This window comes from Haliotis asinina, chromosome 7, assembly GCF_037392515.1.
Source record: "Haliotis asinina isolate JCU_RB_2024 chromosome 7, JCU_Hal_asi_v2, whole genome shotgun sequence".
Classification (NCBI taxonomy): Eukaryota; Metazoa; Mollusca; class Gastropoda; order Lepetellida; family Haliotidae; genus Haliotis; species Haliotis asinina.
In genome coordinates, this window is record NC_090286.1 from 25,896,479 (window position 1) to 25,909,683 (window position 13,205).

Genomic DNA, 13,205 nt, shown 5'->3' on the forward strand with positions numbered 1-13,205 from the left:
AAAGATTCGGCCCAGGTAGCCAAAGGATTCGAACGCATATACAAACGCAGCCCGCTGACGTGGCCAACAGAGCTGCAAGTTGACCCCGGACGGGAGTTCATGGGTGCCGTGTCACAACTGCTAGCCAAACACGATACAAAGGTCAGGCGTGGCACGGCCGGAGCCCATCGCAGCCAAGCCATAGTTGAGAGATTTAATAGGACTTTGGCTGAGCGCTTGTTCGGCCATCAGTATGCTAGGGAGATGGTCACCCCTGGAAAACGATCGACTGAATGGGTCACGAGGTTACCCAAGGTGGTGTCGGCAATCAACCATGAAGTCACCCGTCTCACCGGTAAGAAACCGGCAGACGCTATCAAATTAAAATCAATAGTTGCAGAGTCGGCCGCTCCATTGCGTGGGAAGGAGAAACAAATACCAGATAGGGCCTTAGTGAGGTATCTATACCAGCCGGGGGAACACGAGGGCGATAGCCGTAAGCGAGCCACCGATCCTATATGGTCAGTCAAAACTTACAACATAGATAAAGTGGATATAAAAGCCGACGAACCCAACTTATACTACTTGAGGGGTGGGCCGGGTAGGGGATTTGTAAGAGAAGAATTATTGATCGTACCGTACGGCACATTATTACCTCCTACCAAGGCACAGTAATTTTGTAGTAGGGGTAATAGTAGCAAGAGCTAATGGGCCAACCAAAGCCTTATTTACTAAATAAGGCTTTGTAGAGGGGTTTTATGAAAGTGTTTTAGAACCCCTATTACCTATACTACTTATTGTCATGGCTTCATGTCAGAACTACATGTGTTACTGTCAGAGGTGCATGTGTTACTACTGGAGATATTGCCATGGCTTCATGTCAGAACTACATGTGCTACTGTCAGAGGAGCATGTGTTACTACTGGAGATATTGTCATGGCTTCATGTCATAACTACATGTGTTACTGTCAGAGGAGCATGTGTTACTACTGGAGATATTGTCATGGCTTCATGTTAGAACTACATGTGCTACTGTCAGAGGTGCATGTGTTACTACTGGAGATATTGTCATGGCTTCATGTCAGAACTACATGTGTTACTGTCAGAGGTGCATGTGTTACTACTGGAGATATTGTCATGGCTTCATGTCAGAACTACATGTGCTACTGTCAGAGGAGCATGTGTTACTACTGGAGATATTGTCATGGCTTCATGTCAGAACTACATGTGTTACTGTCAGAGGAGCATGTGTTACTACTGAAGATATTGTCATGGCTTCATGTCATAACTACATGTGTTACTGTCAGAGGAGCATGTGTTACTACTGAAGATATTGTCATGGCTTCATGTCATAACTACATGTGTTACTGTCAGAGGTGCATGTGTTACTACTGGAGATATTGTCATGGCTTCATGTTAGAACTACATGTGCTACTGTCAGAGGTGCATGTGTTACTACTGGAGATATTGTCATGGCTTCATGTCAGAACTACATGTGTTACTGTCAGAGGTGCATGTGTTACTACTGGAGATATTGTCATGGCTTCATGTCAGAACTACATGTGCTACTGTCAGAGGTGCATGTGCTACTACTGGAGATATTGTCATGGCTTCATGTCATAACTACATGTGTTACTGTCAGAGGTGCATGTGTTACTACTGGAGATATTGCCATGGCTTCATGTCAGAACTACATGTGCTACTGTCAGAGGAGCATGTGTTACTACTGGAGATATTGTCATGGCTTCATGTCATAACTACAGGTGTTACTGTCAGAGGAGCATGTGTTACTACTGGAGATATTGTCATGGCTTCATGTCAGAACTACATGTGCTACTGTCAGAGGTGCATGTGTTACTACTGGAGATATTGTCATGGCTTCATGTCAGAACTACATGTGTTACTGTCAGAGGTGCATGTGCTACTACTGGAGATATTGTCATGGCTTCATGTCATAACTACATGTGTTACTGTCAGAGGTGCATGTGTTACTACTGGAGATATTGCCATGGCTTCATGTCAGAACTACATGTGCTACTGTCAGAGGAGCATGTGTTACTACTGGAGATATTGTCATGGCTTCATGTCAGAACTACATGTGTTACTGTCAGAGGAGCTTGTGTTACTACTGGAGATATTGTCATGGCTTCATGTCATAACTACATGTGCTACTGTCAGAGGTGCATGTGTTACTACTGGAGATATTGTCATGGCTTCATGTCAGAACTACATGTGTTACTGTCAGAGGTGCATGTGTTACTACTGGAGATATTGTCATGGCTTTATGTCAGAACTACATGTGTTACTGTCAGAGGTGCATGTGTTACTACTGGAGATATTGTCATGGCTTCATGTCAGAACTACATGTGCTACTGTCAGAGGTGCATGTGCTACTACTGGAGATATTGTCATGGCTTCATGTCATAACTACATGTGCTACTGTTAGAGGTGCATGTGTTACTACTGGAGATATTGTCATGGCTTCATGTCAGAACTACATGTGCTACTGTCAGAGGAGCATGTGTTACTACTGGAGATATTGTCATGGCTTCATGTCATAACTACATGTGTTACTGTCAGAGGAGCATGTGTTACCACTGAAGATATTGTCATGGCTTCATGTCATAACTACATGTGTTACTGTCAGAGGTGCATGTGTTACTACTGGAGATATTGTCATGGCTTCATGTCATAACTACATGTGTTACTGTCAGAGGAGCATGTGTTACTACTGGAGATATTGTCATGGCTTCATGTCATAACTACATGTGTTACTGTCAAAGCTACATGTATTACTGTCAGAATGACATGTGTTACTGTCAGAACTACATGTATTACTGTTAGAACTACATGTGTTACTGTCAGAGGTGCATGTGTTACTACTGGAGATATTGTCATGGCTTCATGTCAGAACTACATGTGCTACGGTCAGAGGTGCATGTGCTACTACTGGAGATATTGTCATGGCTTCATGTCAGAACTACATGTGCTACTGTCAGAGGTGCATGTGTTACTACTGGAGATATTGCCATGGCTTCATGTCAGAACTACATGTGCTACTGTCAGAGGAGCATGTGTTACTACTGGAGATATTGTCATGGCTTCATGTCATAACTACATGTGTTACTGTCAGAGGAGCATGTGTTACTACTGGAGATATTGTCATGGCTTCATGTCAGAACTACATGTGCTACCGTCAGAGGTGCATGTGTTACTACTGGAGATATTGTCATGGCTTCATGTCAGAACTACATGTGTTACTGTCAGAGGTGCATGTGTTACTACTGGAGATATTGTCATGGCTTTATGTCAGAACTACATGTGTTACTGTCAGAGGTGCATGTGTTACTACTGGAGATATTGTCATGGCTTCATGTCAGAACTACATGTGCTACTGTCAGAGGTGCATGTGCTACTACTGGAGATATTGTCATGGCTTCATGTCATAACTACATGTGTTACTGTCAGAGGAGCATGTGTTACTACTGGAGATATTGTCATGGCTTCATGCCATAACTACATGTGTTACTGTCAAAGCTACATGTATTACTGTCAGAATGACATGTGTTACTGTCAGAACTACATGTATTACTGTTAGAACTACATGTGTTACTGTCAGAGGTGCATGTGTTACTACTGGAGATATTGTCATGGCTTCATGTCATAACTACATGTGCTACTGTCAAAGCTACATGTATTACTGTCAGAATGACATGTGTTACTGTCAGAACTACATGTATTACTGTTAAAACTACATGTGTTACTGTCAGAGGTGCATGTGTTACTACTGGAGATATTGTCATGGCTTCATGTCAGAACTACATGTGTTACTGTCAAAGCTACATGTATTACTGTCAGAATGACATGTGTTACTGTCAGAACTACATGTATTACTGTTAGAACTACATGTGTTACTGTCAGAGGTGCATGTGTTACTACTGGAGATATTGTCATGGCTTCATGTCAGAACTACATGTGCTACTGTCAAAGCTACATGTATTACTGTCAGAATGACATGAGTTACTGTCAGAACTACATGTATTACTGTTAAAACTACATGTGTTACTGTCAGAGGTGCATGTGTTACTACTGGAGATATTGTCATGGCTTCATGTCATAACTACATGTGCTACTGTCAAAGCCACATGTATTACTGTCAGAATGACATGTGTTACTGTCAGAACTACATGTGCTACTGTCAGAATGACATGTGTTACTGTCAAAGCTACATGTATTACTGTCAAAGCTACATGTATTACTGTGAAAGCTACATGTATTACTGTCAAAGCTACCTGCGTTACTGTCAAAGCTTCATGCACTACTGTCAGAACTACATGTATTACTGTTAGAACTACATGTGTTACTGTCAGAACTACATGTGCTACTGTCAAAGCTACATGTGTTAGTACTGTTACTATCAGAACTGCAAGTGTTAAAAGTCACAGCTATGTGTCAAAGCTACCTGTGTCACTGTCAAAGCTACATGTATTACTGTCAGAGCTAAATGTTACTGTCAAGGCTACATGTGCTACTGCCAAAACTACATGTATTACTGTCAGAGCTACATGTGTTACTGTCAGAGCTACATGTGTTACTGTCAGAGCTACATGTGCTACCAGAGCTCTGGGTGCTACTGTAAGAGCGAAAGGTGCTACTGTCAGTGCTGCATGTTACTATCAGTATCAGAGCTTGAGATGTTTCTGTCAAAGCTAAATGTGTTGCTGTCAGAGCTACGTGTTACTGTCAGTTACATGTGTTACCAGAGCTATGGGTGCTACTGTCAGAGCTAAAATTGTTAAAGTCAGAGCTGCATAATACTGTCAGAAGGTATAGTTTACTGTCAGAGCTACTGTATACATCATACAATTACCACTTCTCTGAACCTTAACAATGTATCATCCTGCTGTCCAACAAGTCAAAGGATCTCATATAACGTATCATGTTTTTCAGGTGAGACCTTTTAGTTTCACCGAGTAGGTCACATAGGTTGGACACTTACCTGCATGGCCTTCTCGATCTGCTCCATCTCCTCATAGATCATGCCCAACGTCTGGAATGGCAGGTAGGCATTTGGGGCTGAATACCAAATAAAACATTTTGTTTGTCACAGTAGATCATCACGTAAACGGGTAGTGATGTTACCTTGAGTTTACCTTACAGTGTTTGTTCATCACATCTGTGATAAGATTTGATGCCCTACAGCATACAACAGTCGTTATCCCTCCCCATAAATGTCAGTTTCTGATTGGTAGAGCACTCTTCTATTATTTGCAATGTACCCCACTTACAAGCGAGGTACATTTCAATGTACCCTTCTGCCAATGGTAACTCTTTCGGCAATGCGTGGTAGTACTTCTTATTCTCAAATTACAGTGAATCACGCACAATGCACAGAAATTACAGATGTTTTGAGAATGCAAATCATCTGAATGGAAATAACTCTAAATCTGTTTTTCTTGAGTCATCTGCAAAATGTAGCGATGGCTACGAAAAGATCATTCCAATACTAGTAAATAAATTTAGACAAAATGTTCACAGTCCCTGTGAATATTAAGAATGGGAAGTACAGCCGCACTTTTCTAAGACAACAATACCTGCTCAAAAAACAACAAAATGGAAAATTCGAACCATTTGATTCACACAGGTTGGCTAAAGTGTACAATGTGATACTCATGCTTCATACATTTCAAAATTAACATTGAGGTGTTAGGTAAGATAAACACGTTGTTCACTGGTCCCTCAGGGACCATGGGTTGAGGTACCCTCGAAGGCTCAGGGAACATAAACATCGAGGGTAGCTCAACCCATGGTCCCCGAGGGACCAGTGGACAACTAATAATGTCCATTCTTAGTTACATGCAACAATTCTGTCACATTTGATCACAGATGTACAATCAAAACTGGTGACCTGACTTTCTAATTCCACCAAGCCACTCATATATTAAATGAAACCCTCCCATTGCACATGGATGGATAGATACAGCATTGGGTGAGATGTTATTTTCTTTCTATGTGGAACATAACACCACAAGTACTTGAATGCAGAGACAAGCAGGTAGTATGAAGTGGATATAAACACATATTTATTTTCAGGACACTTACTGTTGACAGAGAAGGTTAGAAAAGTCAACACCTTTTCATCACACAAGGCCTTTTCAACACAGAGTTTATAAGACACTCCAAGCCAGACTTTGAATCATTGCATCCTGTGATACTGCATTCCCCAAGTAATCTACTGTACTCACATGTGTTATGGATAGCATATACTTGTATTTTCCACCTATGCTTCACAAAACACACTGGCTGGTACAATTTTGAAATAACTGACAACTATAAGACAGGAAGACTAATTTGATGCACAGACCCAATCGTATAATCTCCATGCACATCTTGATGGCTTCTTCCTTCTCCCCACGAGCAAACCTCAGATTGGCCTCTCCCATCAGCCCCTGCAAATGTTTGGGCACTTCGTTCTTCCTCATCCTGCGAGTCTGAAATGGGAATCTCACTTGTACTGGGAATTAAGATCTATTCACTTGGGGCTACTTCTAACCAAATCACAATAGCTTCAAAAATCCATTACTTGTAGTGACTGTTAGTGTCCATGCCGTAAACATGTTAGTGATATGTCCATGTTGTAAACATCATACATGGGAAATACAAACTAAATCATGGAAACTTTAGTAACCATAATATATCCCTTATATTCCTGATGCATAAAACACACATGGGTAATAATCTCTTCATCGTATGATGGCATTCCCAAGAAGTATGTAGTACAGCATGTACAGAAATGGCCTCAGGATATATTCTTGCAAACCGTATGTTTACATGTTATATTTGGGATTACACTTTCTTTGTAAATTACTGATTCTAGTAGGGTAGGGTAGGGTAGGGTAGAGTCCCGTCAGGGATTCAGATTTTAAGAATAAAAGTACAAACAATCTGACTTCACACCCTTGCTCATTTCTGTAACCTTGTGTGTATTTCTGACATACCCTCTTTTTCTTTTCTTTTAGAGAGGACAGCTTCTTCTTCTTCTTCATTTTCTCCTTCTTTGATGTTGGAGTGCTGCTTGCTGTAAGAGAGACTACTGAGTATCACTGAATATCCCTTTATCCACAAGACCATGAAGAGTTGTGTTACTCTGGAGAACATGTTAAAATGCATAGAATCTACTTTCTTAGTATCAGGTCAGTTTCTTTTGTTTTCCTTCAAAATTTGATTTAAACATGCTAATAAGTTTGCTCTACAACTATGTGTTTTGTAATAAAGCATAGTTTTGCCCTGAACTATTATTATTAAAGCACGATGATGGTAGCACCAGTGCTTTGATGTTATAATAGTTCAGGGCAAAACTATACTTTACTTCAAATCACATTGGGGTAGAGCAAACTTTACATCTTTTCTAAGATGCCAAATCCTTTCTAAGGATAGTTTCAATTTATCTAAGGCCGAATAGAAATGATGGTGTCGGTGACCTAAATTAAGAATCTTCGCACAGTGCGAAATGACGCTCTGTTCCTTTGATGCTTTTGTTGCCCTATGGTAAGGCGAACGTTAGCAGACTAAACAGATGATAAACAGTTTGATGACAGTTTACATTAAGGTTAAATACCTTCTCTAAACGGGCGATCTTTTTGAATTTATCTTCCCTTCACTAATCCGCTAGGTGCGCTGATCTGGACAGTCCAACCATAAACTGATAGTGCAAGTGGTTTGCGCAATGTGAGCCGTACATGTTACTATTACACCTATAGACGTTAACCAGTATAGCCTTCACCTTCACTGGTAACGTTCAAAGCTGGTGCATGGGCAGCATATCTTTTCCCTTTTACAATGATATATCAAGTGTTATGTCCTGAAATATTTATTCAATGATTCTATGATACACCTGGGATAGTCATACTTGCTTACTTTTTAAGTATGAATCGAGAAATGGCAGTTTGAAGCGAGCCGGTGAATCGTTTTCAGGTCATGTTTTGTTGACGCAATCGGTAATTTAAGTCTCACACTAGATGTCTCAGTACATCACACATTTAAAACTGCAGCGTACATTATGGCCGATATGGCAGCATTCATGGAATTCATGACTGGGGGTTGGGGGCCCTGATGCGGCGTGCGAAATTTGAAACACTGAAAGTCTTCTTACGTAAATTTCATCTGGTCATACAAGATGGGATTGAGAGTTTTTTTGACAACACAAATATTTAGCAGGAAGAAAGAGAAGTGAGAAATAATGGTAAAGTAATTGTAAAACAACAGTAATGGACGAATTATGCCAATCATTGCCTACAAGTAGTCAATTTTCAAATGTGATAAACATGGGCATAACTAAGACCATCTAATAACTACTACCAACGTAAGTTTAAATCAGTGCATACAGATGAAGCTGACTAGTCAAGTTACATTCCATGATTGCACTGTGGGAATGTAAATACTGCGAAAGTTACTGTAAACAGTGGAAAACTGTGAGTCGAACTATGAGACGGTTTAACCATTGGAAAACATAAACGTAATATTAATGTTGCAGTAATGTTGCAGTGATGTTAGCTGGGTGATGCAACTGCAAACCAAGAAACAGGATGCAATGGAACAGTTTACTGTGACAGGCTGTACGACGTGATGGCAAATGACATGCACTGTGACGTCGATTTCATTATGACGTAATGCAAAAGTGTTTGATTATGAGGCATCAGACCAGAATGGCCCAAGACGCCAAGGCATTGTGTCGCAATGCAAAAAGAGCATATTATCGTCTGATAAAGTACTGTCGGCACCTTTGATCTTTCACTAAAGCATCTTAGAAAAACTATTAACACAGTTAATAGTCAAAAATGTAATTTTTACGATATACTTGATGATTTGTACCCCCCCTGACTATGCTTATTATGCATATTTCTTCTATGTGAATGATAGTGGAACACTCTTGAAGAGGACATACAGGTTCACTCACAGAGTAGCATCCCTTGAATACGTTCCCACCCAAACAGTCACATGACTAACCCGGATTCGAACTCTCTCCTGAACATGCCTGGCACTTTGATTTACTTGGAAACCCAAAATGCCTTCTGTCTCACCGGTACCAGACCCTCAAGCCTGAGCAACAGACTCACTAAGCGTGTCCTGGGAAGCATTAAATGCACACACCTTTCCACCTCCAGTACTAGTACCTCAAGTATTCTTGAAGATCAAGCAAACTTGAGCACTATAACTCATTGGTTTCACAGTAATGAAAGCGACTCATCCTCAAGTGGCGGAATATCCATGTCACCTTAGACATACGAGACGATTGAAAGGATTCAACACTATCTACATAATCTGGCAGCAATCAGTACAGTTATCATGATGAAGACGGGCTTCAAGATGATGAAAGTGCTAGAAGTACTTGCTCTACTATGCTCCGTCAAGCTTGAAGGTCAGCAGGAGAAATTCAGAGCACCAGCCCGGGATCTGAACATAATACTACAACATGTGATGTCTACGAACCACTAGAGTTAACCTTCGAGCAACTCACACAGAAATGTCCTTGCCCTTGCCACATCAGCTTGGATATCAGCAATACATCAGCTGGATTAACTAGATTTGACCTGAGAGACTGTGCTGTAGAACATCTAATACATAGATGGGACTTCATTGCAAAGAACAAAGAACTGTCAAGAAATCAATACTTCACTTCACCTTCAGACCTTAATGTTTGCCCATGTTCTCAGAATATACGGTGGATACAGTCAATATCCTGACTCTCTCTGAGTCTCAGCAAAATTGCTCTGAACTTATACTTAATTTACTTTATAATCCGGACTCTCTCAGTTATGGATTACAAAGTAAAATAACAGTCCTGACAATCAACTTGGTACGAGAACAATGATTTGCTATCCGGATGTAGCTGACCGAAATAACAGTCCACTGAATAAACATTGCTGTTACTTGTATTCTCAACGGTTAATTAATTTGATAACCACACATAACTTATGTGATAAGATTAACTCAGAATCAATTTGAAGTTCTCACCATGACATGGATAGCCAATTGGAAGGCTTGGATGAATACCACCACAGTATTCCCGTTTACCAGTAATTACTGGTATTTTAGTTACAAAATATGCCCTGTACCCGTAATCTCAAATGCTGTCGTTTCAGGGTAAAAAAGACATGCTGTTAGTTGGCTATTAGACTAGAGGTGATAATCATACGTTAAAAACAAACTGAGCAATAATATCATCTGACGTTTTTTATGTCGTCTCCACTGAAAATACTGAAAATGGAAACCCTGTGATCTATATACAGAAGTAACCAAAGTAACATTTGACATGCCGATGTCCCATCATTCTGACTTTCTGAGAACTTGTGTCCTTCCTATCCGGCAGAAAGATATGAGTGGTTACTACTCACTTTCAAAGCAGATGTCATATGACAACACTGTCATCATTTTTGGTAGGGGTCAAGCTCATTCAGTGGAATGTGTGCATAAATTTACAAAAATTAGGGGATTTTTTTTATCAAGTTCAGGCCATAGTACAGTACCACTGAAAATTGCACCGTACCAAAAAATATTGTTGCTGTTGGTACACTGTACCAACGGTTAGTGGATACAGTGCACCATATTCACTAACTGGCTATAGCAAGTAAACAGATTAAAAAGACGACAACACTGGAAGATTGTTATTGCTTATTGACAATGTCCCTTCCAATGGATCAAAATTCAACTTAAAGGTCACATGTAACGTAAAAAACAACTTTGCAGATTCTGATATCTTTCGGTGTGCACTTCCCGATACAAATCATCAAAAATGCCAATTCAACCTACAAAGTTGAAAAAACGTGATGACTGTGTTGAATTAACATTGCCTTGTATGAGATGACAGATTCAACCATTCTTAAGTAGTTTAAGAAACGTGGATTTCCTACTGCCTAAGAAAACAAGACGACAAAGAAGACAACAATCTTCCATGTGCAAGCTGATCTCTGCAACCACACATGGGAATGTCTACGTAACAGACAAAAGTTGACTAATCTAAAGTGCAATATAATCCGAACTAATGAGTTCATAATAGACAGATTCCACTGTACATTGTATTTCCCTTTTTGTCAAACTTTAGGTTCCAGATCAAAAAAGCAAGTTTTCAAAAATAGAATAATGAACATATGCTGAGGACCATGTTGTTCAGGTAGCTTCATCCCTGGTATTTGAAGCTCCTGCCACTTACCCTCAGAGAAGTGATCTGCTGCTGAAGGCACCCAGTCTTTATCATTGACATCATCTTCATACATAATTTCATCATCACTCTCCACTACTTCCTCTTCTTCCTCCTCCTCTTCTTCCTCCTCCACTGGTTCTTTCTTTACTACAACCTTGGACGGGTCGTATGAAACTCCTGTCATCTCGACATCATCATCTTCCTCAACAGCTTCTTGTTGTTGATTTTCCATTTTGTTGCTGAATTCTTCAAATGTGATCTTACCTGAAAGGGCAAAAGGTCCAATTATCATATCACAGGTTTACTTGGTTTGTTTGCCTCCTTTTGAGTGAGTGACTGAGTATGGTTTTACACCACCGTTAACAATATTCCAGCAATACCACAGTGGGGGACACAGGAAATGGGTTTCACACATTGTACCCATGTGGGGAATTGACGTCAGATCTTCATCATGATGAACAGACACTTTAACTTACCACTAGGCTACACCACCACCCCTGGCTCCTTGTGAGTCCAAGAGACTCTTCTGAGGGGTTATTGGAGAAGCTGACTTAAGTCAAATGCATAATCCTTTTTATTTACATGAAAAGGATTAGATATAAGGTATATCTTCAATCAACCATTACTGGACTGTCAAACTGATTTACATCTACACTTACATACCATCTTAACACTAAACTGAAGAAGTTATTTTACTTCTATACTTACAATTAATCATTTACATTCAATGAATTAAACATATCAAATGCTGGAAGGAAATCGTGTGTAAACATTCTACTGTATGTCAGACCCTAAAGAGTGAGGTACCAGGCCCAAAGATACATCACTGACACAGTGTTATATGTATTACAAATTATGCATAAATTAGGCACAATATGTCTACAAGAAATCTTGACCTTCATCACATGTGCTGAAAACATCAAACATGCATACCAGTGATATACTGGACTGTGAGTTCAGATTCCGCTGCTGAGAAGAGATCCATCCATTCCTTGCCAGCCATCTTTGATGGGGACTCCAGCAGGTCACATGCTGAAGTCCCTGGTTGGGGCTCTGACATGACGACATCATCTTCTGACTCCTCTACCAATCCACCAGTCTGTGAGAACCAAAACACTTCCATGTTTAAACATGTCAATAACTAGACATTAAATTTGTCGTTATTAACATTAGTCATACACATTTCTGGGCTAGCTCTGCACAAGCATAGCTATAGCTTTGCTCTAAACAGGAATGGCAACAGGTAAATTAGTTTTCAGCTGAAACTTAATATTATGTCATCAAACGGAGGTCTGCGAATCAGTGGAAAATTGCCTTCCTATCAATAATAAAGGTTGTTGCTTCACACATTGTAAGTTCTTGAATGATGGCTTATGTTCAGGACAATGTTATCCTTTAGTTTTATAACGTTCATGACAAGACTGTTAAGCTTCAGAAAACAAGTAATATGCTGATGTATTTGGTGATCTTTGAAAAGGGGATACGAATTGTGCTGTCAAATTCATCATGGCAATCAGAAAAGCTGACATTAAACAGAGTAGAAGGCAATTATATGGTAACCACAAATATATCTTGAGCATACAAAATTATTTCTTGTAAGCTTACTAAGAAACGCAGACTAAATATAGATCTACATCTGATACCATACACTTGAGTATATACACTGATAGTTTCAACGTACAAAATACTCATGGCATATAGACAATTTGTCATAGCAAATCTGATTTGAGTTTGGACACATTCATATGATCTACACACTTCCAAAACACTCAAATATTCACACTCAAATATTCAAAAACAAGATGACACTGAAACTGTTGTCTGCAAAACTGTACTCGGATATCTGGATGTTTCTTAAATGACATATTTATCCCTTTATAAATGTGGTCAGAATACAAACTTTCGATTTCATTTCCTTCCATTTCTGATATTGTGAATATGATATTTCCCCTTGCAAATAGCGAAATAATTCAGCTTGTTCCTTCTCCTTCCCGCCGGCAGGTGCTTCTTCAGCCATGATTGTAAA

At 39.9% G+C, this 13,205-nt stretch overlaps 1 protein-coding gene across 1 annotated transcript in view; it reads right to left on the reverse strand.

Annotated features, from left to right (window-relative positions):
* Positions 1–13,205, reverse strand: part of LOC137290194 (general transcription factor 3C polypeptide 3-like) — an 89,237-nt gene extending 76,032 nt beyond the window's left edge. Inside the window, exons 1-6 of the mRNA XM_067820912.1 lie at positions 13,080–13,205; positions 12,113–12,278; positions 11,189–11,443; positions 6,978–7,057; positions 6,344–6,470; positions 4,979–5,055 (exon numbers count right to left, since the gene is read on the reverse strand). Coding sequence (XP_067677013.1) covers positions 4,979–5,055; positions 6,344–6,470; positions 6,978–7,057; positions 11,189–11,443; positions 12,113–12,278; positions 13,080–13,196 — 822 coding nt within the window. The 5' untranslated portion in view covers positions 13,197–13,205. The remainder of the gene's footprint in view (positions 1–4,978; positions 5,056–6,343; positions 6,471–6,977; positions 7,058–11,188; positions 11,444–12,112; positions 12,279–13,079) is intronic.